Raw genomic sequence first — 26485 nt, forward strand, 5'->3', positions numbered from 1 at the left:
TAGGCCAGAGCTCCATGACCTGGCAGGCGGTGGCCTCCATAGTAATAATAATAATAATAATGGCATTTATTAAGTGCTTACTATGTGCAAAACACTGTTCTAAGCGCTGAAGCAACTGCGGTCTTCCCCACCCACGTTGGCCAACTATTTTTCAGGATTCCTGCTGGGCTTGTTGTCCTTGTGAGGCACCTCAGTAGTTCTTCGAGCAGAAACCTTCCCCAGTGACATCCAGCCCCATGCTCCCTCCTGGCTGTTTCACCCCCCAACCAGGTAGGGGTGGGTCGGACTTTAAGGTGGAGTTCCCCAGACTTACCAACACAGAATTGCGCATTCTATAAACAGACTGATAAGCTGGATACAGAGATTCTCATGTGTAGCAATGATGACATTCCATAGATTTTTACCTCTGTTGGAAAAGAGAATACACGTCACTACCACCACCAGCATAACTACAGGAAGAACTGCACAAAGGGCTGGAGAGTCCACGAAGTCATGCACGAGACAATCAATCAATCAATCAATCAATCGTATTTATTGAGCGCTTACTATGTGCAGAGCACTGTACTAAGCGCTTGGGAAGTACAAATTGGCATCACATAGAGACAGTCCCTACCCGATAGTGGGCTCACAGTCTAAAAGGGGGAGACAGAGAACAGAACCAAACATACCAACAAAATAAAATAAGTAGGATAGAAATGTACAAGTAAAATAAATAAATAAATAAATAAACAGAGTAATAAATATGTACAACCATATATACATATATACAGGTGCTGTGGGGAGGGGAAGGCGGTAAGGCGGGGGGATGGAGAGGGGGACGAGGGGGAGAGGAAAGAAGGGGCTCAATCTGGGAAGGCCTCCTGGAGGAGGTGAGCTCTCAGGAGGGCCTTGAAGGGAGGAAGAGAGCTAGCTTGGCGGATGGGCAGAGGGAGGGCATTCCAGGCCCGGGGGATGACGTGGGCCGGGGGTCGATGGCGGGACAGGCGAGAGCGAGGTACAGTGAGGAGATTAGTGGTGGAGGAGCGGAGGGTGCGGGCTGGGCAGTAGAAGGAGAGAAGGGAGGTGAGGTAGGAGGGGGCGAGGTGATGGAGAGCCTTGAAGCCCAGGGTGAGGAGTTTCTGCCTGATGCGCAGATTGATCGGTAGCCATTGGAGGTTTTTGAGGAGGGGAGTGATATGTCCAGAGCGTTTCTGGACAAAGATAATCCGGGCAGCAGCATGAAGTATGGATTGAAGTGGAGAGAGACACGAGGATGGGAGATCAGAGAGAAGGCTAGTGCAGTAGTCCAGACAAGGCTGTGTCCCCCAGAGGGCTGGCAATTTCGAAGGTGAGGAAAAAGGGAGAGTAGCCCCAGATGAAAGGAAAAATTGTAAATTCAACAAAATAACAGTTCATTCATTCATTCATTCAATTGTATTTATTAAGGGCTTACTGTGTGCAGAGCACTGTACTAAGTGCTTGGGAAAGTATAAGTTGGCAGCATATAGAGATGGTCCCTACCCAACAGCGGGCTCACAGTCTAGAAGGGAGAGACAGACAACAAAACAAAACATATTAACAAAATAAAATAAATAGAATAAATATGTACAAATAAAGTAAATAAATAGAGTAATAAATATGTACAAACATATATACATATATACAGGACAGGTGGACCCATTTCACAAAGTAGTACTAGTAGCAGCAAAGGTATTGACTGAGCAATGGCCACCCGGTGCAGGGCCCTGGACTGAGAAGTTCAAGTTCCATCCCTGCCCTCAGAGATCTTCCATTCTTACAGGGCATATGCTGGTCCTGCCCTGTATCACACTCACTCATATCCTCCCAGTACTCGAGGGTGTTGGAAAGGACCGGGCAGGAATTGTGACTACCAGAATTTTAAAGGCCAAAGACCTGGCCATAGGAAGAACACTCAGTCCTCCAAAAAGAAATAACTGGACAAAGCTGGACTCCCCAGGTCTGACACCTGACACATATTTACTTATTTTCAGTTCTGAAATGGGAAATGCAAAAAGTCCCACGGCATTTGTAGACATAGGTGTAATTAATTTTAATGTCTGTCTTCCTCTCTAGATTGTAAGCTCCTTGCGGGCAGAGAATGTGTCTTCCAATTCTGTTATACTGTACTCTCCAATCAGTCAAATCAATCAGTGGTCTTTATTGAGCACTTACTGTGTGCAGAGCACTGTACTAAGTGCTTGGGAGAGGACAATACACAGAGTCAGTAGATACATTTCCTGCTTACAGTAAGCTTACTCCCCCAAGCACTTAGTACAGGGTTCTTCATGCAGTAGGTGCTCAATAAATATGACTGATTGATTGATTACCGATGCCTATAAAGGACCAAATGATTCCTCCTCAGCCCATCTCCACCGACCCCCAGAGCTCCATCTTGTCCTTCTGTTAGCCGTCACTCCTGGCCTGCTTTCCCTCAGCACCAACATGAATGCTGATCTGGGGGCATGAGGGTCGCTGGACACCGGCGAGACAACAAGAAGCCAAAACCTCTGGTTTTGCTTTCTTTAACCCAGAGTCTTTCCTGGCCTTTTCCTTGTACCACCCTGCCTCCCTACTAAATGCCACCTATTGACCTCCACCAGGATCAGGGCCTCCAGATCCTGGGGTTTTCTCTCCCCCGTTATTCTCTCTGATGGTTTGTCAAGCAATACCTCATTGATTTTTCTTTTGTGGTCTGGTTGCTTTTGAGAGTTGGCAGAAAAATTCATAATTGAGAATGTCCCCCCAAACCACCCACTCCCTGGGCCCAGATACTACACAATGGCCCTTCTTACTGCAGAAGTCTGTGTGCCTACCACCAAGCTTTCCCAGAAAGCGGAGGCAGCACCCTCCCTTGGAGGACACACGGTCCTCCCCAGGGCCCTTTCAAGCGGCCAGTGGTACACACACCCCCCCCGCCCCCCCGCCCCTGGAGCAAGGCTGGGCAGGCTTTGGGACACAGAGACTCTCACAGAGGAGACAGAGAAAGACAGAAAGAGACATAGAGAGGTAAGGTCAGGGAAGGAGAGGCAGAAAGAGACCCAGCAATAAAGACAGGGACAGAGAGAGAGAGAGAGAGAGAGAGAGAAAGGACAGGTAGAGAGACAGGTAAGAGATGGGCCAATGTTAGAGAGACAGATTAGAGATAGAGAAATAGGTAATGGATAGACGAGCCCTCTTCATAGCCGACAATCACTCTCCCCACATTATTATTATTGTATTTCTTAAGCGCTTACAATGTACCGAGCACTTTACTAAGCACTGGGTAGATAGAAGTTAATCAGGTTGAACACAGACCACGTCCCACCTTGCACCCACAATCTTAATCCCCATTTTACAGATGAGGTAACTGAGGCACAGAGAAGTTAAGTGACTTGCCCAAGGTCAAACAGCAGGTTTGGTGTGGTGGAGCTGGGATTAGAACCCAGGTCCATCTGACCCCCCCGCCCCAGGCCCATATTCTATCCACTAGGCCGTACTGCTTCTTTGGATTTGTACCTGTATTCACCCCTCTCTCAGCCGCACAGCAGTTAGGTCCATAACCATAATGTATTTATTTATATTAATGCCTGTCTCCCCCTCTAACTGTAAGCTCGTTGAGGGCAGGGAGCGGGTCTACCAACTCTATTGTATTGTACTCTCCCAAGAGCTTAGTATAGGGCTCTGCACACAGGAATAATAATAACGAAGCAGCATGGCTCAGTGGAAAGAGCCCGGGCTTGGGAGTCAGAGGTCATGGGTTCTAATCCCGACTCTGCCACTTGTCTGCTGTGTGACTTTGGGCAAGTAACTTAACTTCTCTAAGCCTCAGTTACCTCATCTGTAAAATGGGGACGAAGACTGCGAGCCCCACGTGGGACAATCTAATCACCTTGTATCCCCCCCAGCGCTTAGAACAATGCTTCGCACATAGTAAGTGCTTAACATGCCTTCATTATTATTATTATTATTAATGATGATGGTATTTGTTAAACGCTTACTATGTGCCAAGCACTGGTAATTGTAAATGTGATTCATCCATTTCATTCATTCATTCAATTGTATTTATTGAGCGCTTACTAGATGCAGAGCTTTGATGATTAACAATCAATCAAAGCAGTGTGGCTCAGTGGAAAGAGCCCGGGCTTTGAAGTCAGAGGTCATAGGTTCAAATCCTGACTCCACCAATTGTCAGCTGTGTGACTTTGGGCAAGTTACTTCACTTCTCTGTGCCTCAGTTACCTCATCTGTAAAACGGGGATTAAGACTGTGAGCCCCATGTGGGACAACCTGATCACCTTGTAACCTCCCCAGCGATTAGAACAGTGCTTTGCACTTTCATTCATTCATTCATTCATTCAATCGTATTTATTGAGCACTTACTGTGTGCAGAGCACTGTACATTTGCACATAGTAAGCGCTTAATCAATCAATCAATCACTCATATTTATTGAGCGCTTACTGTGTGCAGAGCACTGTACTAAGCGCTTGGGAAGTATAAGTTGGCAACATATAGAGACAGTCCCTACCCAACAGTGGGCTCACAGTCTAGAAGGGGGAGACAGAGAACAAAACAAAACATATTAACAAAATAAAATAAATAGAATAAATATGTACAAGTAAAATAAATAGAGTAATAAATACGTGCAAACATATATACATATATACAGGTGCTGTGGGGAAGGGAAGGAGGTAAGGCGGGGGGGATGGAGAGGAGGAGGAGGGGGAGAGGAAGGAGGGGGCTCAGTCTGGGAAGGCCTCCTGGAGGAGGTGAGCTCTCAGTAGGGCCTTGAAGGGAGGAAGAGAGCTAGCTTGGCGGATGTGGGGAGGGAGGGCATTCCAGGCCAGGGGGATGACATGGGCCTGGAGTTGACGGCGGGACAGGCGAGAACGAAGCACGGTGACGAGAGTAGCGGCAGAGGAGCGGAGGGTGCGGGCTGGGCTGGAGAAGGAGAGAAGGGAGGAGAGGTAGAAGGGGGCGAGGTGATGGACAGCCTTGAAGCCAAGGATGAGGAGTTTCTGCCTGATGTGTAGGTTGATTGGTAGCCACTGGAGATTTTTGAGGAGGGGAGTAACATGCCCAGAGCGTTTCTGGACAAAGACAATCTGGGCGGTGGTGTGAAGTATGGATTGAAGTGGGGAGAGACAAGAGGATGGGAGATTGGAGAGGAGGCTGATACAGTAGTCCAGACGGGATAGGATGAGAGCTTGAATGAGCAGGGTAGCGGTTTGGACGGAGAGGAAAGGGCGGATCTTGGCAATGTTGCGGAGCTGAGACTGGCGGGTTTTGGTGACGGCTTGGATGTGAGGGGTGAACGAGAGATCGGAGTCAAGGATGACACCAAGGTTGCGGGCTTGTGAGACGGGAAGGATGGTAGTGCCGTCAACAATGATGGGAAAGTCAGGGCCATCATTATTATTATTATTATTAACAGACAATATCTGATCAGACACAGGGAGACACAGATGTCATCCCCATCCCCATCCCACCCGGATAGTAATTATAATTATTATGATATTTGTCAAGCGCTTACTCTGTGCCACTCATTCATTCCTTCATTCAATAGTATTTATTGAGCACTTACTGGGTGCAGAGCTTGGATTGATTAACAGACAATATCTGATCAGACACAGAGAGCCAGGTTGGAGGTGGAGTGACAGAGCAGAGATGCAGGGCCATGTCGGGGAGCCTTGGTGGGGGGGATGGGGAGGCCCCCCGAGAGCAGGGGTCATTCGCGGCTTCTCTAGGGGCTGCAGAAGGGCAGAAGAGAGGGGCTCCGCCCCCTGACCCCGCACGCCCCGGTGGCCGAGAGGAGGAGGAGAGAGAGGAAAAGCAGGAGGAGGAGGAAGAGAAGAGACAGGAGGAGGAGGAGGTGGAAGAGGAGAAGGAGGTGGAGAAAAAAGAGGGGGAGGAGGAGGAGGAGGGGGAGGAGGGGGAGGAGGAGGAGGAGGAGGAGGAGGAGGAGGAGGAGAAGAAAGAGGAGGTGGAGGTGAAGAAGGAGAAGAAGGAGGCCGTGGAGGTGGTGGAGGAGGAGGAAGAAGAAGCGTGAGCGGTAAGGCCGGGGCCGGCGCGGAGCCTCGGCCCCCGCAGTGGCAGCGTCCAGCCCCGAGCGCGGGGGAGGGGATGCTTGGCCCCCGGGCCCCGGGCCCCCGGCCCCCGGGCCCCTCTGCCGGCCGGGCTCCCCGGACCCCCTCGGCCCCCTCCCCAGCCCTCTGGAGAGCTGGGGACCTCCCGGGACCCCGGTCGGAGATCGCAGGGCCCGAACCCCAACCCCACTGCCCTGATCCGCCCCCTCCCTCGGGGGGCCAGGAGGGGAGACAAGGGGGCCAGAGGGGTGGGGGCTGCACTGGGCCGGGAACAGGGGGCGTCCGGAGCGAGAGCAACAGAGCCCAGCCCCCCCACCCCCCCAACCAGCCCGATCCCACCCGGATAATAATATAATAATAATTACTAGTATGGTATTTGTTAAGCGCTCACTATGTGCCAAGCGGTGGGGTGGGTACAAGGTAAGCAGATTGTAATAATAATAATAATGATGGCATTTATTAAGCGCTTACTATGTGCAAAGCACTGTTCTAAGCGCTGGGGAGGTTACAAGGTGATCAGGTTGTCCCACAGGGGGCTCACAGTTTTAATCCCCATTTGACAGATGAGGTAGCTGAGGCACAGAGAAGTAAAGTGACTTGCCCAAAGTGACACAGCCGACAATTGGCAGAGACGGGATTCAAACCCATGACCTCTGACTCCAAAGCGCGGGCTCTTTCCACTGAGCCACGCTGCTTCTCACCACTTGGGGCTCACAGTCTTAATCCCCATTTTACAGAGGAGGTAACTGAGGCCCAGGAAAGTAAAGTGGCTTACCCGAGGTCATACGGCAGACAAGTGTGAGTGGGGACGTCCCAGTCTGCCCCGAGTAAATGTCACTCTCATCTCATCTCATCTCATTCATTCATTCATTCATTCATTCAGTCGTATTTATTGAGCGCTTACTTTGTGCAGAACACTGTACTAATCGCTTGACTCAGACTCCGTGGCTGAGAACCGTGGTGTAGATGCCCCTCTGGGGTAGCCGAGAAATAGCATGGAGCAGTGGATAGAGCACGGGCCTGCTGGGAGTCACAAGATTATGGGTTCTAATCCCAGCCCCGCTACTTCATTCATTCATTCATTCAATCGTATTTACTCAGTGCTTACTGTGTGCAGAGCACTGTACTAAGCGCTTGGGAAGTACAAGTTGGCAACATATAGAGACGGTCCCTACCCAACAGCGGGCTCACAGTCTAGAAGGGGGAAACAGACAACAAAACAAAACATATTAACAAAATAAAATAGAATATGTAGAAATAAAATAAATAATCAATCAATCAATCGTATTTATTGAGCGCTTACTGTGTGTAGAGCACTGTACTAAGCGCTTGGGAAGTACAAGTTGGCAACATATAGAGACAGTCCCAACCCAACAGTGGGCTCACAGTCTAAAAAGGGGGAGACAGAGAACAAAACCAAACATACTAACAAAATAAATAGAATAGATATGTACAAGTAAAATAAATAAATAAATAAATAGAGTAATAAATATGTACAAACATATATACATATATACAGGTGCTGTGGGGAAGGGAAGGAGGTAAGATGGGGGGATGGAGAGGGGGACGAGGGGGAGAGGAAGGAAGGGGCTCAGTCTGGGAAGGCCTCCTGGAGGAGGTGAGCTCTCAGCAGGGCCTTGAAGGGAGGAAGAGAGCTAGCTTGGCGGATGGGCAGAGGGAGGGCATTCCGGGCCCGGGGGATGACATGGGCTGGGGGTCGATGGCGGGACGGGCGAGAACGAGGCACGGTGAGGAGATTAGTAAATAGAGTAATAAATACTTACAAACATATATACATATATACAGGTGCTGTGGGGAGGGGAAGGAGGTAAGGAGGGGGGGATGGGGAGAGGGGGAGAGGAAGGAGGGGGCTCAGTGTGGGAAGGCCTCCTGGAGGAGGTGAGCTCTCATTAGGGCTTTGAAGGGAGGAAGAGAGCGAGCTTGGCTGATGTGCGGAGGGAGGGCATTCCAGGCCAGGGGGATGATGTGGGCTGGGAGTCAACGGCAGGACAGGCGAGAATGAGGCACGGGGAGGAGATTAGCGGCAGAGGAGCTGAGGGTGCGGTCTGGGCTGGAGAAGGAGAGAAGGGAGGGGAGGTAGGAGGGGGCAAGGTGATGGACAGCCTTGAAGCCAAGGGTGAGGAGTACTTGTATGCTATGTGATCTTGGGCAAGTCATTTTACTTCCCTGGGCCTTAGTTACCTCATCTATAAAATGGGGATTGAGACTGGGAACTCCGTGTGGGACAGGGACTGTTTCCAACTCAATTTGCTTGTATCCACCCCAGCGCTTAGTACACTGCCTGGCACGTAGTAAGCGCTGAATAAAATACCATAATAGTAATAATAATTATCATTATTATTAGCCTGCTCCCGTAATGCCAGTGGCAAGCTGGGCCACCTGAGCAACTGCACAGAGTGGAGATACCCCAGCCCCTGGAGCGGCCTTGGGCATTCTCTGATGTCATCGTGGGCACCAACCCTGCTTCCCTGTCATTCAGGGGACAGTGCCTGGAGAATGGACGGCCCATGGTGCAGGGGGTGGCGGGAGCAACCTGCATAAGCCCTTTGTCCGAAGGCCACAGTCTGTCTGGTTTTTCGAGGAGAGCGATCGTGGTCTGTGTGGATTTCTGCCGGCCGCAGCTGCAGCGGCCAGGCCATAGATAGCACTGCCTAGCCCGATTTCCCTGCTGAGCTGTGACGAGCTGCGCGTGAGGGGCTGAGGAGGGTGAGGGGCTGATGGCGAGAGGCCGAGGTGGGTGAGGGGCTGACCATGAGAGGCTGAGGGCCACGGTCTTCCACACTCAGGGAGTGAGTCCTCATCTTCCCTCTTGCTCTTTCACGTTGTCCTCTGACCTCCTATTCTACTGTTGACTTTTTATGCCAGGGTTTCCCCTCCCTTATCTCAAAATCTGAGAACCTGAGCCTCTGAGCCATAGTAGCTCTGTTAGCGCCCCACCCATTATTCCCCACATCCCAAAGCAGCCCAGGACTGTGCACTTCTGCCAGTGACACAGGACGTGTGCTAGGACCAGGTCCTGGTTGCCCTCTTGGACACCCACTCCCATGGATAGGAATGGGCCATCTCATACCCCAACTCTCCCCTCTCCATTGCTGATTCTACCCAGTAACCCAGCACAGACCATCCAACACCCCTGATTCCCCCTCTCCATTATACTATGGTATTTGTTAAGTGCTTATTATAGGCCAGGCACTGTACTAAGTGCCAGAGTACATACAAGACAGTCATGTTTGACACAGTCCCACATGGGGCTCACAGTCAATCCCCATTTTAGCGATGAGGTAACCTATGCATAGAGAAATTAAGTGACTTGCCCAAGGTATGTGGTGGGGCTGGCATTAGAACCCAGGTCCTTCTGACTCCCAGGCTTGTGCTCTATCCACTAGGGAATGCTGCTCCATCCTTGACTCTCCTCCAATGACCCAGCATGAACCATCCAACACCCCTGACCCTCCCCTCTCCAACCTGACTTTCTCCCAGGGACCCAGCACGAACCCATCCAACCCCCTGACTTTCCTCTCTCCATCCCTGACACTCTCGTAGTGACCCAGAGTGGACCATCCAACACCTCTGACTTTCCCCTGTCCATCCCTGACTCTCCCCCAGTGACACAGTAGGGACCATCCATGGCTCTTCCCTCCCCATCCCTGACTCTCCCCCAGTGACCGACCCAGCACAAACTATCCAACTCTCTGACCCTCCCCGAGTGACCCAGCATAGACCATCCAACTCCACTCACTTTCCCCACTCCAACCCTGACTCTCCTCCAGTGACCCACCATGGACCATGAACCAGGAGCATCTTTGACATTTCTTTTGCAATGTAGATCTGGTGTCTATGGTAGTGCCGGTGATCGCAGCACTCCAGGTCTGTCCCCATCTGTGCCAGTGACATAGCGACTGTCTTGTCATTCACTTAGGCCTTTGCTGAACTGTGTCTGCTAGAGCGCAGGTCCCTCTCAGGTGGAAGCTGCTCCCAGGGACCTGGGAATGGAGGTGGCCTAGAATGCTGCCCCCCTAGAGCCCAAATCAGTGAGTTTTGCTGCAGCAGCATCCCAGCCTGCTGTCATTTGGAAAATCTCCAAGCCCCAACCAGACTGGAGAGGAGACCCCTGGCCCAAGACAACCAGAGTAGAGGCCCTGACTTGAGCCGACCAGAGGGTAGGCTGTGCCCTGAGCCCACTTTCCCATTAGACAAAGCCCTCCGTTGAACAGGCCTGGCGATGATTGGAAGGTTTTGACAGAGTGCCAACTCCTCAGTGTGCTCAGGGGACAGCAAAGAAGGAACTGGGAACCTGCCTCTAGCTGGGTTTGGACTCCCTGGATGGCTTGAGGCTGCCCGGTTCCCTGGGAAGGATAGTGATCTGCTGAGCTGGCCTCCATTTGCTCCCTCCTCCTGGAAAGCTCTGGGCTGCCGAGTCGGTCTCACCAGCCCACCCCAGGGCCTGAGTGACCAGCCACAGAACCGGCCCAGGACCAGGCCTAGGCTCAGAATCGGGAGTCATCTCACGCATGTTGGGTCCGAGCACACCTGGGTTCTAGTCTGGTGGTGTTGCATCAGTAGTAGCTGTAGGATTTGGTGAGCACCACTTGGTGCGGTGTGCTGTACTTGGCCGAGAATTCACAGAAGCAGCTTGGTTTATCCCTAGCCTTGCTGATTTGGGAGGCTCTGGAGGAGGGTTCCCCAGGCCAGGGAGGGGCCCCAGAGTAATTGACCACAAGCCATTGGAGGGGCCTCTTCTCCTGTATTTGTCCCCTGACCACTGCCTGCTGTATCCAAGGAACAGCTCTACCTCTCAGATGAAATGAAATTTGACTCATTAACAAGGAGGCCACTAGGTCTTCTGGCTTCCTCAATGAAGCTCCAGAAAAAACCGGAACTCATTAGTGTGGCTTCTCCCATGCCCCAGCCACACTGTCAGGGTTTGCTCGGGCCTCACTGAGCAAAGTTGGTATGGAAGGGGTACCAGCAAGTTGGAACAAGGGGGCTCATTAACCCTGCTTGAGTGGTGGGGAACAAGGATGCAGGTGAAAGGTAATTTGCCCCAACAAGCGCTGGACCTGCCTGTTGGTTCCTGGTTTACTGGAGGGGTTAGGACTTGCTCTGAGAAATGTGTGAAGACTCGTCTGCTGGGGCTGTTTAATAGTGAGACAGGACTAGAGCCCTCCCAGGCACAGCCTTCTGCAGCACAGCCCCACCAGGCGGGCCCTCTTCAGACCAGCCCTCCCTGGCATAGCTCTCCCCAGCACAGCCCCCACCAGCCAGGCCCTCTTCAGGCCGGCTCTCCCTGGCACAGCCCTCCCTGTTACGGCCCTCATCAGCACAGTCCTTCCCAACCTGGCTGGCCCTGGCAGAACCCTCCCCAGCACAGACCCCACCAGCCGGGCCCTCTCCAGGTCGGTCCTCCCTGACACAGCCCTTATCAACACAGCCCTTGCCAGCCTGGCTCGCCCCGGCACAGCCCGCACCAATACAGCTCCCATCAGCTGGCCCTGTCTGGCACAGCTGTCCCTGGCACATCCCTTCCCTCCTGGCCTTCCCCAGTCTGGCCCTCCCTGGAACGGCCCTCCCCAGTGGCAGTGTCCTTCCAAGACCCAACCGTCACTGGGAGAGCCCTCACCCATATGGACATAAGTGGAATGGGGTGGGGTGTGAGTACCCAAGCATGTAAGTGATGTGGAATTGCTGAAGTGGCACGAGGGTGGGGGGGATAGGGTGGAGAGAGGAGCACTAAGTACAGTGCTCTGCACAGTAAGCTCTCAGTAATACAATTGATTGATTGGAAGGCCTCCTGGAGGAGATGTGATTTGAAAAGGGCTTGAAGGTGGGGAGAGACGTAGTTTTCCAGATGTGAAGTGGGAAAAGTTCCGGGCAGAGGGGAGGAAGGTGTGAGGAAGACTTCAGTGTTGGGAAAGATGGGAATGAGGCACAGTGAGTAGGTTGGCTTGACAGGAATGTAGGGAGTGAGCTGGGATGTAGAAAGGAGGGTAGTGGACCAGTCCGGGGAAGAGAAAGTGCTGACTGAGTACTGAATACTTTAAAGCCAGGGGTCAGGGCTTTTGGTTTGATGCAGAGAGTAATGGGCAACCATTGAAGGTTTTCAAGGAGTGGGGAGATGTGAGCAGAACCGTCAAGCAATTGATGGTATTTACTGTGTGCTTACTGTGTGCAGGGCACTAAGCACTTGGGAAAGTAGAATGCGACAGAATCGATAGACCCTGTCTCTGCCCATAGGAGCTTACAGTCTACCAGAGGAGACACACATTAAGATAGATTAGGGATAGGGGAAATAGTAGAGTATAAGAATATTTACATAAGTACTGTGGGGCTGGGGTGAGTGCTTAAGGGGTATACAGTCAAATGCATAATCAATGCAGAAGGGAGAGTAGATAGGGGAAATAAAGGGATTAGTCTGGGAAGGCCTCTTGGAAGAGATGTGATTTTAGGAGGGTTTCGAAGGTCGGGGGAGTGGTGGACTGTTGGATATGAGGGTGGAGGGGGGTACATGGGCAAGAGGTCGGCTGTGGGATTGGATGCGATCCAGGTACAGAGAGTAGGCTGGTGTTACAGGAGTGGAGTGTGAGGGTCGGGCTGTGGTAAGAGATCAGCGAAGTTAGGTAGAAAGGAGAGCTGATTGAGTGTTTTAGAGAGACGATTTGGTCATCAGAGTAAAGTAGAGAAGGAGAGGGGAAAAGCCGAAGGCAGGGTAGTCAGCAAGGAGGCTGGTGCAGTAGTCAAGGTGGGATGTGACGAGTGCTTGGATCAGTGTGGTGGCCATTTGGATGGAGAGAAAGGCCCAGATCCTGGAGACATTGTGGAGATAAGATGAGAGGGTACACTGATATGATGATATTCATGATCCATGCCTAAAGAAGAAGAGTGGTTTAGAAAAGAGCATGGGCCTGGGAGTAAGAGGACCTGGGTTCTAATCACAGCTCTGCCTCATGTCTGCTGCCTGTGTTTAGGCACAGTACAGCAACAGCACAGCCCTCACCAGCACATTCCCCACCGGCTGGGCACTCTTCAGGCCAGCCCTCCCTGTCACGGTCCTCATCAACACAGCTCCCGTTGGCTAGACACTCTCTAAGCTGGTCTGCCCTGGCACAGCCCTCTGCAAAAAGAGAAGAGTGGCCTTTGTGCCTCAGTTACCTCATCTGTAAAATGGGGATAAAATCCTCATCTCTCTGACTTAGACTGTGAGCCTTAATTGGGACAGGGACCGTGTCTGACATGATTGTCTTGTATCTACCCCAGTGCTTAGAACAGTGCTTGACACACACAACACAGTGCTTAGAACAGTACTTGACACACACAAATACTGTAAGCACTTAAATATTTGTTAATTTGTTAAGTGCTTACTGTGTTTGTGCGTGTGTTGGGCATAAAAAAGTGGGGAGGCGGCAAGTCTTTGATTGAGGAACTGGTGACTCCTTTCCCCCCTTATCTGAAAATGCTCCCTTGCCTCCTGCTTCCCTGGCCCATAGAGTTGAACAGAAGATGGGGAGGAGGAGGAGGAGGAGCAGAAGAAGGAAGAGAAGGGGGATTGATTGGGCCCTAATGAGTCATCTAGGAAACCCATGAGGGCCCCTGGATGTCAGCATTTCTCCTTTCTAGCTCTGGGTGGGGCTGGAGGCTGGAGGCTCTGTCCCCTGGGCAGAGGTGGGAGGAGTGGTAACGAGACTGGTGGCCCAGGACAAATACAGCAACTAGTTTGGACCCCTGAGGGGCAAGGTCTTTTATTGACCTGGTTCCCTGCCATAGCTAGGGGTGGGAGCAACAGAAGAGGCAGGGATGATCTATGGCAGGCAAGGCCCCACCTTCCTTCCCCACCCTCTGGGACCCGCTCCCGCCCCACCCTGCCCCATCTATTCATTCATTCATTCATCCAATTGTATTTATTGAGCACTTACTGTGTGCAGAGCACTGTACTAAGCGCTTGGGAAGTACAAGTTGGCAACATATAGAGACGGTCCCTACCCAACGGCGGGCTCACAGTCTAGAAGGGGGAGACAGACAACAAAACAAAACATATTCCCCTAATCCCCCTCTCCATCCCCCCCGTCTTACCTCCTTCCCTTCCCCACAGCACCTGTATATATGTATATATGTTTGTACATATTTATTACTCTATTTATTTATTTTACTTGTACATATCTATTCTATTTATTTTATTTTGTTAATATGTTTGGTTTTGTTCTGTCTCCCCCTTCTAGACTGTGAGCCCACTATTGGGTAGGGACTGTCTCTATATGTTGCCAACTTGTACTTCCCAAGCGCTTAGTACAGTTCTCTGCACACAGTAAGCGCTCAATAAATACGATTGATTGATTGATATTAACAAAGTAAAATAAATAGAATAAATATGTACAAATAAAATAGAGTAATGAATACATACAAACATATATACATATATACAGGTTCTGTGGGGAGGGGAAGGAGGTAAGGCGGGGGGAGGGGGAGGGAAGGAGGGGGAGAGGAAGGAGGGGGCTCAGTCTGGGAAGGCCTCCTGGAGGAGGTGAGCGCTCAGTAGGGCTTTGAAGGGAGGAAGAGAGCTAGCTTGGCGGATGTGCAGAGGGAGGGCATTCCAGGCCAGGGGGATGACCTGGGCCGGGGTCGACGGTGGGACAGGTGAGAACGAGACCCAGTGAGGAGATTAGCGGCAGAGGAGCGGAGGGTGCGGGCTAGGCTGTAGAAGGAGAGAAGGGAGGTGAGGTAGGAGGGGCGAGGTGATGGACAGCCTTGAAGCCGAGGGTGAGGAGTTTTTGCCTGATACTAATTTGCCATCTACTGGGACCAGCCTCTGCCACCCTGCCCCATCTGCTGGCACCAGCCTCTGTCACCACCCTTCCTCACCCGCTTGGACCAGCCCCCGCTGCCCTACCCACTGGAACCAATCTCTGCCTCCACGCTCCTCTCCCAGGCAAGCCCCAAGAAAAGGACTCCCTTTCAGCAGAGCAGCCATCCTGACTCACACTTTCTCAAAAAACCTACGAAAACAGGATACGATCCAGGCAGTGGCTTGGGGAGGAAACATAACCGACCTTCCCCAAGAGAAGCCCAAACACCACACAATTGAGAGTTCCAGGCTACGGCTGGGGCTGCAGTTGGGCAGGGACTCGGCCCCTGCTCATTTACTCAGCTTGGCAGGGCCAGCCAGATCCTCTCTCCTTGCCAGAGGTGAGGGATGTGGCCAGCGGGGAGACTGGAGTGGGGGCAGAGGACTTCTGGCAGTGGCGACACTCCCCCATGGTAGGACTGCAGCTGAGATGCATGGTTGCCAGTCCCTTGTCAGTTGGGTTTCCATCTCCTTTTCAGCAAGGACCCTGTCTCAAAGCATTGGAGTTGGGGGAGCACGCTGTTCCAAGCAGCGGGAGCTTGGAGGAGCCTAGAAATGGTTCTCCAAGCCTCAGGGGGATGCTGACAACTCAATAGGGCTGATGAGGCCAGTGCCCTCAGATTCCAGCCGTGGGGACGATGCCATTTTCCCCCACAAGCTATCGGTTCCAGACTTCCAGCGTCGCTCACTCCAAGTCTCTGACCCAACCTCATCGACTGTAAGCTGGACTGGAAGGACCCTGGGTTGAGCAGGATGCCCCACCAACCCATACTCGTTGCCTTCTAGAGCTCCCACACCTCCTCAGCTCTGCCCCACACTGGCCCCTGTGACCCAGTGGAGACAACCCCATGGCTGGTAACAATATTCCAGAATTTTGCTGGGTGGACCTGGCTGTCAACCTGGCCCCAGAGCCCCACCCCTCTGTACTCAGTATGCCTTACAGGGAGGTGGGGGTGGGGAGGGGCAGGGAAGTGTGTTTTCCCGGAAAGCCTCTGGACTGTGGAGCAGTCACATCTGGGGCAGCGGAGGGGTGGGGTTTCCTGCCGAGGAACACAGCCAGTTGCCGCTCCCCAGGACACAGCAATCAATCAATCAATCAATCAATTGTATTTATTGAGCGCTTACTATGTGCAGAGCACTGTGCTAAGCGCTTGGGAAGTACAAATTGGCATCACATAGAGACAGTCCCTACCCAACAGTGGGCTCACAGTCTAAAAGGGGGAGACAGAGAACAGAACCAAACATACCAACAAAATAAAATAAGTAGGATAGAAATGTACAGGTAAAATAAATAAATAAATAAATAAATAAATAGAGTAATAAATATGTACAACCATATATACATATATACAGGTGCTGTGGGGAAGGGAAGGAGGTAAGACGGGGGGATGGAGAGGGGGACGAGGGGGAGAGGAAAGAAGGGGCTCAGTCTGGGAAGGCCTCCTGGAGGAGGTGAGCTCTCAGCAGGGCCTTGAAGGGAGGAAGAGAGCTAGCTTGGCGGATGGGCAGAGGGAGGGCATTCCAGGCCCGGGGGATGACGTGGGCCGGGGGTCGACGGCGGGACAGGCGAGAGCGAGGTACAGTGAGGAGATTAGTGGTGGAGGAGCGGAGGGTGCGGGCTGGGCAGTAGAAGGAGAGAAGGGAGGTGAGGTAGGAGGGGGCGAGGTGATGGAGAGCCTTGAAGCCCAGGGTGAGCAGTTTCTGCCTGATGCGCAGATTGATCGGTAGCCATTGGAGGTTTTTGAGGAGGGGAGTAATATGTCCAGAGCGTTTCTGGACAAAGATAATCCGGGCAGCAGCATGAAGTATGGATTGAAGTGGAGAGAGACACGAGGATGGGAGATCAGAGAGAAGGCTAGTGCAGTAGTCCAGACGGGATAGGATGAGAGCTTGAATGAGCAGGGTAGCAGTTTGGATGGAGAGGAAAAGGCGGATCTTGGCAATGTTGCGGAGCTGAGACCGGCAGGTTTTGGTGACGGCTTGGATGTGAGGGGTGAATGAGAGAGCGGAGTCGAGGATGACACCAAGATTGCGGGCTTGTGAGACGGGAAGGATGGTAGTGCCGTCAACAGAGATGGGAAAGTCAGGGAGAGGACAAGGTTTGGGAGGGAAGACAAGGAGCTCAGTCTTCGACATGTTGAGCTTTAGGTGGCGGGCGGACATCCAGATGGAGATGTCCTGAAGGCAGGAGGAGATGCGAGCCTGGAGGGAGGGGGAGAGAGCAGGGGCAGAGATGGAGATCTGGGTGTCATCAGCGTAGAGATGATAGTTGAAGCCGTGGGAGCGAATGAGGTCACCAAGGGAGTGAGTGTAGATTGAGAACAGAAGGGGACCAAGCACTGAACCTTGGGGAACCCCCACAGTAACCCCCACAGCAGGGGATCCCGCTCATGCTCGGGAATGCCCTGGGGCACAATTACCAAACCTATCTCAAGTGGCATCAGATTGGCACTATCCCATCCTGAGCTTGACCCCAGCCAGGGGCCAGGCCTTTCACAAGCCACAGAACCTCGCTCAGGCCCAAAGGCCCACCGTGCACCCCAGGAGAGTATCTGCAGCTACCTAGTGCCAAATCTTCCGCCCATGGGTGACATGGCTCATCTGGCTCATGCCAGTTTGGCCATGGCGACCACCTCACCAACGTGGCATCAATGACACCGGGGTTTTGCTAAATGAAGAACTGGATTTTTTTAATGGTTCTGGTTCTTGGAATTTGCCTGATCTCCCTCTGTTGTCTCTCCCAGGACTCCTAGGCCAGGACTCAGTGGTTGGACAATCATGGAAGCACTGTCCATGCTGGGCAGCCCCAAGGCCCGCCACGAGACCTTCCTGCCCAACGGCATGAATGGGGTCAAAGCCACAGGTCGAGTCCCCATTGGCGTGATTGGAAGCGGTGACTTCGCCAAGTCCCTGACCATCCGGCTTGTGCGCTGTGGGTACCACGTGGTCATCGGGAGCAGGAACCCCAAGTTTGCCTCAGAATTTTTCCCCCATGTGGTTGATGTCACCCATCATGAAGACGCGCTCACCAAGGCCAGCGTGGTCTTTGTGGCGGTGCACCGGGAGCACTATGCCTCCCTCAGGGGCCTGAGGCCCCTCCTGGCCGGGAAAATCCTGATTGACGTGAGCAACAATACGCGCATCAACCAATTCCCGGAGTCCAACGCCGAGTATCTGGCGTCCCTGTTCCCCGACTCCCTTGTCGTCAAGGGCTTCAACGTGGTGTCTGCGTGGACCCTCCAAGGGGGCCCCAAGGATGCCAGCAGGCAGGTAGGTCACATGGCGGCTCAGCACATCCAGTAATCATGATTGGCTGTGGTTGAGGCTGAGGCCAAGGCTGAGGCTGTGCTTGTGGCTGTGGTAGTGGTGAGGAGGAGGCTGCGACTGTGACTGTGACTGTGGTTGTGGCTGTGGTTGAGGATAAGGCTGCAATTGTGAGTGTGGTTATGGTTGAGGCTGAGGATGTGACTGTGGCTCTGGCTGCAAATGCGGTTGTAGGTGTGGCCATGGCTGTGGAATCACCGTTCACCAGGTCAGAGAGGCCAAAATAAAAAAATCTTCTGCCAGACCCAGCAGGACAGCTGAGGAGAAAGACATTTTTCAACTTCCATTGTCCCACTTCCCCCTGGGCTCTCTCTCAAGTGGGTGCCGCTAGATCTCCTCTTCTTGCTTCCCTCATCTTTCACACCTAGAATTTTATTTTCTGGGGCCTGGGGCTGGCCCTTACAGCAGGGATTATTCTAGCTGGGTCACAGCCAGGATCTTTCCACTTGACCTTCAGATCCTTAAGGCTGAACCACTTTCTTCTGCCAAGGGAAATCCTGAGGGTGATCTGGAGGTGGAGGTGAGTGGGGAGGGGGGCCTGACCCTGGGGGCAGGGAGGATTGTGCACGAGCCACAGTTAGGTGTGGAGCACCAGAGGGCATCGTCCCAGTCAGCCTCGCTTTGGACGCTGACTGAGGGCTGGGTTTCCGACAGGTCTACATCTGCAGCAACCACATCCAAGCTCGCCGCCAGGTCATCGAACTTGCTCGCCAGCTAGACTTCATTCCTGTCGACCTCGGGGCGCTGTCGTCGGCCCGAGAGATCGAGAACTTACCGTTGAGGCTGTTCGCCCTGTGGAGGGGGCCAGTGGTGGTGGCCGTGAGTCTGGCCACATTTTTCTTCCTCTACTCCTTCGTCCGCGACGTCATCCACCCGTTCGCGAGGAACCAGCAGAGCGACTTCTACAAGATTCCCATTGAAATTGTGAACCAGACGCTGCCCGTCGTGGCCATGACGCTGCTGTCTTTGGTCTACCTGGCCGGTCTGCTGGCCGCCGCCCACCAGCTTTACTATGGGACCAAGTACCGGCGCTTCCCGGAGTGGCTGGAGACATGGCTGCAGTGCCGCAAGCAGCTCGGGCTGCTGAGTTTCTTCTTTGCTGCCGTCCACGTCGCCTACAGCCTATGCTTGCCCATGCGCAGGTCCGAGCGCTACCTCTTTCTCAACATGGCGTATCAGCAGGTAAGACCCCACCCAGCTTGAGCCATTAGGGCACAGCCACAGGGTCAGGATGCTCGCTCCTCAATCACATGGACAATCTACAGAACCGGGAAGGGACCAAATGCCCTGAAGGGAGAGGGATTAGAGCACTGTCCTGGACACACATTGCGGGCAGAGCACTGATCTGGCTACCTGCTCCGGGCAGAGCGCTGTACTGGGCATCTGCTGGGGCAGAGGGCCATACTGGGCACTAGGGAGCATGCAGTAAGAGTAACAGATTTGATCCCTGCCCTTGAGGAGTTTACCCTGAGATTGGTTGGGAAAAGGGCGGTGGGCAAGGAAGCTGGTATCATGGCAAACCCTGAGGTGGCTGAGGGGAGCCAGGAGCTAGCTGCCAACCTCTCCGGAGCTGGCTGCTGCCCCGTGGCCCAGGGAGGGATGGTGTGTGACGGGCCGAGGAGCACGGGACTGGGTGGAAATGAGACGCTGAAATCCCAGAATAGAGAGCTGGGGTGAAGAGGGGAAGCTTTGGTCTGGGTATCTTGCCCAAAGAAACAGAACAACCAGGTCAAAGCGAATGTTTAGATGGACTGGTTTCAGGCCAAGCCTGCTTCTGCCCGGGAGTCTCGTTAGTCCCAGACTGGCTATCTTCTGCCCGGAATTGGCGTCCGATGGGCTGAGCGAGCTTCGGAGCAGACACTGGGCTGATCTAGACCATGTTCTCCAACCAGAGGGGATCCTTGTTGCTTTCCGTCAGGTTCACGCAAACATTGAGAACTCCTGGAACGAGGAGGAAGTGTGGAGGATCGAAATGTACATCTCGTTTGGGATCATGAGCCTGGGCTTGCTGTCCTTGCTTGCTGTGACGTCCATCCCTTCTGTGAGCAGCGCTTTGAACTGGCGGGAATTCAGCTTCATCCAGGTGCGTTAGAGGCTGGGGGATGTGGCCGGGGCTGGGGCTGCTGTCCATGCAGGACCCTCGTAACTGCCCCAGCCAAGCTGGCAGCCAGCTCGGCACCCAACCACCCAGCGCCAGGAGGCTGCGGGCCAAAACCTGCACTGGCCGGCCTAGGTTGGGCCAGAGATGATATCCTGGGTTCAGACAGGCCCTCAGACCCCTGTCACTGGGAGGCGAAGCATGGGGCCAGGGTGATAAGTGGAGTTCCTGGGGTTGGGGGAGGAATTTACAGTTTACCTGTCTACATGCTTTGTTTTGTTGTCTGTCTCCCCCTTCTAGACTGTGAGCCCATTGTTGGGTAAGGACCGTCTCTATATGTTGCCGACCTGTACTTCCCAAGCGCTTAGTACAGTGCTCTGCACACAGTAAGCGCTCAATAAATACAATTGAATGAATGAATGAATACGATTGAATGAATGAATGAGTTAGAGGCTCACGGAAATCCCCCTGCGGTTTGAATTTGCCCACACTGGACTGGGGCGCAAAGTCTGCGAGATTTCATGAGCTGGGACCATCTAACTCAGCAGCTGGATGGCAAAAGTATGACTTTGCCACAGTATGATTTCACGTTTCCCAACACAGTATTTTGAGAAGGGGTGACTGATGTTGGAACTCCCGGGGCCTCTGCTGGCAGGCTTTTCACCACACACAAACCCACCTACCCAAATCAAAACTGGAAGAACGAGGGAGGCAGGAAGTGAAGAAGGAGGTAGGGGAGGAGAAGGGAGGGAGGAAGGGAAAATGGGAAGAGCAAGAGAGTATGGGGAAAGGGAGGAGGGGGGCTCTTTTTCCAATTTTTCCTAGAGTCCTTGCATCCCATCAGAAGGGTCTGGAGGCTATTCCGGGAAGTGCTTTCCTGGCACGGTGGCCCCTGTTGAATCGGGGACCACCTTGCACTGAACCCCCAGTCCAGTCAAAGAGGATACTGGGGCCATTCTCCCTGGGGGAATGGAAAAGGGTGAGGGTCTTAACCCAATCAATGCCATGGCCTCAAAGGGAACAAGCTTCCCCAGTGCCGTCTGGAAGCTCAGAAGGCAGACAAGTTAGAGGGAGCTCCAAGATGGTGAAAGGATGACCGCGAGGAAAAAAAAACAACAGGCCAGGAGTTCAGTCTAAATGGGCAGGATGGCAGACCTCAGTGCCCTGCATGGGAAGACCATTTATATGCCAACCCAGCAGAATGTGGCGCAGAGCGGAGAGCAGGTGGATTCAACTGGGCAGGGTGGATGGCCTAAAGGCCTGAGACCGGTCAGGAGATCGGAGCAATTAGGGAGCCAATAATTATTTATCTTTTCTCTTTCTCTCCCCTGCCACCCGCCCCACACCAAGTCTACGCTCGGATATGTGGCTCTGCTCATCAGCACTTTCCACGTCCTCATTTATGGGTGGAAAAGAGCATTTGAAGAGGACTATTACCGGTTTTACACGCCTCCAAACTTTGTCCTCGCTTTGGTCCTGCCCTGTATTGTCATCCTGGGGAAGAGTGTCCTCCTGTGCCCGTGTGTGAGCAGGAAGCTGCGGAGTATTAAAAGGGGCTGGGAGAGGAGCCAGTTTGAGGAAGACACCACGGGGACTGCTCAGCAGTTCTCTCCCCAGAGGGTCACGGTGATGTGATGAAGCAAAGTCCTGCTACCCAAGTGGTCCATCTTCCCTCACCTCTGACTCATCCCTCTGCCTCTGGAGTTGGGGAAAGTTGGCTGCCAGGTCCTGCCGGGGGCTGCTCCACCCAGTTACCATTTGTTTCATTCTTCTTCCTGAGTCTTGGATTTCACTGGGCTGTCAGCTGTTTGGGAGTAAGCGAAGAACCAGGAATAGGGTTGGAATTTCAGCGTCGTTCCGTCGTCACCTTGGTCATCTTCGCCTTCGTCGTCATTGCTTTCATCGTCGTCGCCGTCCCTGTCATTACCGAGCTCCTCATCATCGTCATCTCTGGTGCTGTTGCCCAAGCGATGGTCGCAGCGAGGTCAGAGCTCGTGCTGCTGCCAAGGATGCCCTTGCCTGAGAAGGGAGGTGAAAAACCAGCCCGTCTAGTCACCTTTAAAGATGTTGCTGTGTTCCAGACATGGAGGTATTTCTACCCATAGGCCATCCCACCAGGAACTGGAATTCCTTGCCTGAGACCATTCCAGCTGCCCAGCAGAAAGCCAGGTCATTAGTACGGAATAGGAACCGGGGGCATTCTGTACGCTGGCCCATTCCACCCTCCTGGATACCCTCTGGCCTGACCTGCCGGTGTCCAGGAAGCTGGGAGAGGGGCATGTTGTATGTCTGCTTGCCGGCAGCCCAGGGGCACATTGCTCAGAGATGCCATCACAGCCTTCCCAATCTCCCACAAAGCTAGATCATTTGGCCTGGCTGGCCAGTCAACAGAGGGGCTGACAACACCCAGACGGTGGTCTGGTCTGGTCTAGTCTGATCGGGGCAAAGCCCGATCATGGTGATGGACGGTGCCTCTCTGGGAAGGCAGAGGCTGGCCAAGAGCTTGGGCTCCTCTGGCTCTTATTCTTCCCAGGAAGGGTCTATGGCCCCCCTCCCAAACATGGGGCCCCCTCCCCCAGCACAGGATCCTCCCTTCCCCAGCACAAAAACCCCCTTTCCCAGGGCAGGACCCAAGGCCCCAGCCTTCTGGAGTCAGGCAAGGAATTGGGTTCTCAAGAGCAGCCCCATCAACAATACCCCTCAACAGCAGCCCCATCCCTAGCAGTGGCTCTTCGGCACCCGGCTCCAAGACCCCGAGCCCCGGATCATTGCCACTGAGAGAGGCACTGCCGCTTTCTCTCCAGCACAGCCAGGGTCTAAGAGAAAAGCCCCCAATCTCACCACAGCTGTGGGCCTTGGGCACCACATGCCAGCCACAAGCCTTCTGGGCATCCCTGAAACAGATGTATTTCCTGTCTCCTGGGCAGAATCAGAACTGAAAAATATCCGCAGGCCATCTCCACAACTCATGAGCCCCTGAACCCTCCCCCTTCTCTCCATCCTCCCCACCCAGGCCTTTGCTCTTGCAGCGTGGCCGTGTTCTGGGCACGGTACCAGTCTGATGTTCAGCTCCCCCTGGCCCATGCCTGCTGAAACACTGAGGGCTGGTGCGCCTCAGGAGGGGCTCCTCGCTGACCAAAATTTCTCACTGAAGCTCACGGGCTCTCTCAGCCAGTGACGACCGAGGGCAGCAGAGATGTGAGCTGCTGCCAAGGGTCAGTGGAGCTGGTTCCTTTGACGGTTTCCCTGAGCTCCGGCTTCGCGAGTCGGCCTCCCAAGGCCCGGCTGCTCTCCACTCTCCAGTGGGAACTGCAGGCCCAGCTGGGTTTGTTGGAGACCAGGGGTTGGTTCTCAGGCCCTCATCAAATTTTTCTCTCATATTTACTCATGAACTCAGTCATCCCTGTGGCTGTCCATAGGTAAGGACCCATTCGGTCTCAGAAAAAAATAGGAAGTGTAAAATAGCCCATTGGCTTCTGACTCTCTAGTCAAATTGGAACCAAAGTTGTGTTTGGGGTGACTCACGAGGTCCAGTGACACATGTAATTTGAGATCTCCGGGGTTGCTCAGTGGGGAAGGTTGCTTCATTTTTGTAGGTTTTTTTGAGGTTAAATCATTTTCAGAAAAATTACGCCCTTCCCAAAGATGGTTGTACATTCCAATGTTGCCTTTCTGGCTGGATGTGATTATAGAGGAAGACTGCTGGAAAATCATGTGGTGAGAATTGCTGAATGTTTCCGAGACCCATTTCTCCTGGCACATCCCAGGAGAAACAGACAATTTTCTGGAAATTTTGAAATTCCTTGGGCTTCAGGCTTTTGCAGGAACCAGAGCGATTCATCCTCACAGGAAATAAGCCGAGACAATAGTGGCTGCTCAGAAAGGGATTGGGGTTGGTGTATGCGGCGGGGACGGGGTTGGATGAAGTGGGTGGATTGCTGTGCCTCTGGACTCTAGGGGTGGGGCACACCATTGAGGCTGGGTCCACTTTTCTAAGGATGTGTACAGAGCAAGTCCTCTTGGAAGGATAAACGGATTCCATTTGTTATATTTAGCCGAGTCATTATCTGCTGTTTGTGCTACACATGGGAGTCCCTATCGATCAAATTCTCTTGCCAAACCGAGCAACCGCTTTATCACCAGTGGGCGTGGTCTCGTTACTTGGGAGATGTTATCCCGGTAGAAAACAGACAGCTATTGGGAAGATGGGCAGTGCCAAGGTCCATCAGGAAACCGGGCTTTCCGGCATCAAATGAGTAGGGAGTGGGAAGCCCGAAGGCTGCAGGAATGGGAGCTGGTACTTTCCTGGAAGGTGGTACAGTGTGACCGGAGCATCATGGTAGCGTTTGTCTGAGCTGTGCCCCCTTTGAGGGGCAAGAGTAGCAGCCTCTTTTTACTGAATGAGTGCCACAGTGCCATGCTGTGTTGTTGCCTGCATTGCAGTGCTGCGATGTTGCAGTGCTGCAGTGGGTGCTACAGATGATGGTTCAGAAAACACTGCCCCATGTTGAACAGCTAGACATGGTGTCTGGGGCCTGTGAGCTGTGATTTCCTTTCCAGTATCAGAGCAAATGCTGTACCCCTCATCCTTTCCCTTTCCTCTAAGGGTTAATTAACCATGGCTACCGAATCAGTCCTGGTGTCCCATTCTCGTCTGGAAAATGTACATTCTACCGAGCATAAAACATCCTAACACTCCAGAGTTTTCTTTATTAGCATCTCAGTTTGTGACTGTGTTAGTTTCAGCTGCTCTGTGCGTGATCCAGACTGAGTTTGTGGTGCGTCGGCCGGAAAAGGGGTGGCCGTGTTGATGCGGGTTGGTGATTCCTTTCTGGGAAATTTGGTGTGTGTTTAGGGGGCTCTCAGCCATCAGGAGGAGAATGGCCGGGCCCCAGTGAGGTTGGACAGCAGGAGGGGCCCGCTGTTAGCTGGGCAGAAGACGGCCCAAGGGAAGTTCAGAGACTACTGAGGTGCTTAAACAGCCCCAAACAGGGAGAAACATGAACAAACACATGAACGTGTGGGCAACGATTCAAGCCGAAGGGCCCAGTGAGCCTGGAGACGCCGAGAAACAGGACCATCGGGATGGGATCATCGACAGAGCAGCCTGCTCCTGGCCCACAGGGGATCGGAACCTAGGCCCCAGCACAGCGCTGCCACCCCCAGCCACTTGGGAGGGGTCCTCAATTGGTCACGTCCGGCCGATACGAGACTGTGCCCCTCCTGTGGCGTTTGTCTCCTTGAACGGTCCTAATGCTTGGAGCCGGTCATGTGGCTGTTACTTGGTTGACCGGGACTGTCCGAGTTCAGTAGTTGTAAAGCTACACGTGGGTCCCCCATTCTGCTTGGCACAGATCCAATAAAGGGTTCAATCAACTACAACTACTGGGATGACTGTCAATTAATCTAAGGTCTTTGTCCCTGTATCTGTGTAGAAATACTAGGTTTTTCTCTCACAGGAGAAGCTGTTTCCCAATTGAGAGGGGGGCGGTATGTTGTTCCCTGAATGTTTTCTCTGCTTTCTTTTGGATGAGAATCTTGGATTCCTGCACCACCCAGTCCGGGAACTGGGGATGTCTGCATTAGAGGCCAGACTGACGCTCGTGAACCACTGCTGGCATCATCGTCACTCCCTGGGGCTTGCTTGTTCTTCCCCTCCTGTTCTCTCTGACGTCCCCTCCTCTTCATCCTCGGCCTCCTCCTCCTTCCTCAGTTTGTTCTCCTGGCTTCTGCCATCTCCCCAGCTTTGACCCCGCCCCCACCCCCCGACCTCCAACCATTCCCAACATCTTCACAGTTGTTACAGGAAGATCCCCCCCGCCACATTCCCGAGGTTTTAAAAGTCATTACCGCTGAACCTCAGGAACCCTGACCCCAGGTCTGCCTCCGAAGCCAACTGTCTTCCTTCCTTAGGTTCCCAGAGGAACTTTTCATTGTTTCGTCAATCAATCAGTGGCTTGTAACCCAGCACTTACCGTCTAATGATTTTGGTCGTTTGACCACCTTTTTTTTTTCTCTTTTATGGGCTTTGTTTTTGAATCAATTTGCCCTTTGGAGGATTTTTAGTGAACTGTTATGTTAGAGTGGAGAAGATCCTGCTTCAGGAATGCATTCCGCTGGACCTGTTCCCCAAGCAAACCGGG

The 26485-nt window shown here is 53.0% G+C and overlaps 1 protein-coding gene across 2 annotated transcripts; it reads left to right on the forward strand.

Moving 5' to 3' along the window:
* Positions 1–6001: 6001 nt before the first annotated feature.
* On the forward strand, positions 6002–25724 carry STEAP2 (STEAP2 metalloreductase). 2 transcript variants are annotated; one of them, XM_038769370.1, is made up of 5 exons: positions 6002–6029; positions 17665–18190; positions 18899–19426; positions 20163–20327; positions 21693–21977. In XM_038769370.1, the coding sequence occupies exons 2-5, from the start codon at positions 17699–17701 to the stop codon at positions 21975–21977; spliced, it is 1470 nt and encodes a 489-aa protein (XP_038625298.1). In that variant the 5' UTR covers positions 6002–6029; positions 17665–17698. The 2 variants fall into 2 exon arrangements, with proteins under 2 accessions (XP_038625298.1, XP_038625299.1); XM_038769371.1 differs by lacking the exon at positions 6002–6029 and having other exon boundaries at positions 17699–18190; positions 21693–25724.
* Positions 25725–26485: the final 761 nt, after the last annotated feature.

This window comes from Tachyglossus aculeatus, chromosome 2 (genome assembly GCF_015852505.1).
Source record: "Tachyglossus aculeatus isolate mTacAcu1 chromosome 2, mTacAcu1.pri, whole genome shotgun sequence".
Taxonomy (NCBI): Eukaryota; Metazoa; Chordata; class Mammalia; order Monotremata; family Tachyglossidae; genus Tachyglossus; species Tachyglossus aculeatus.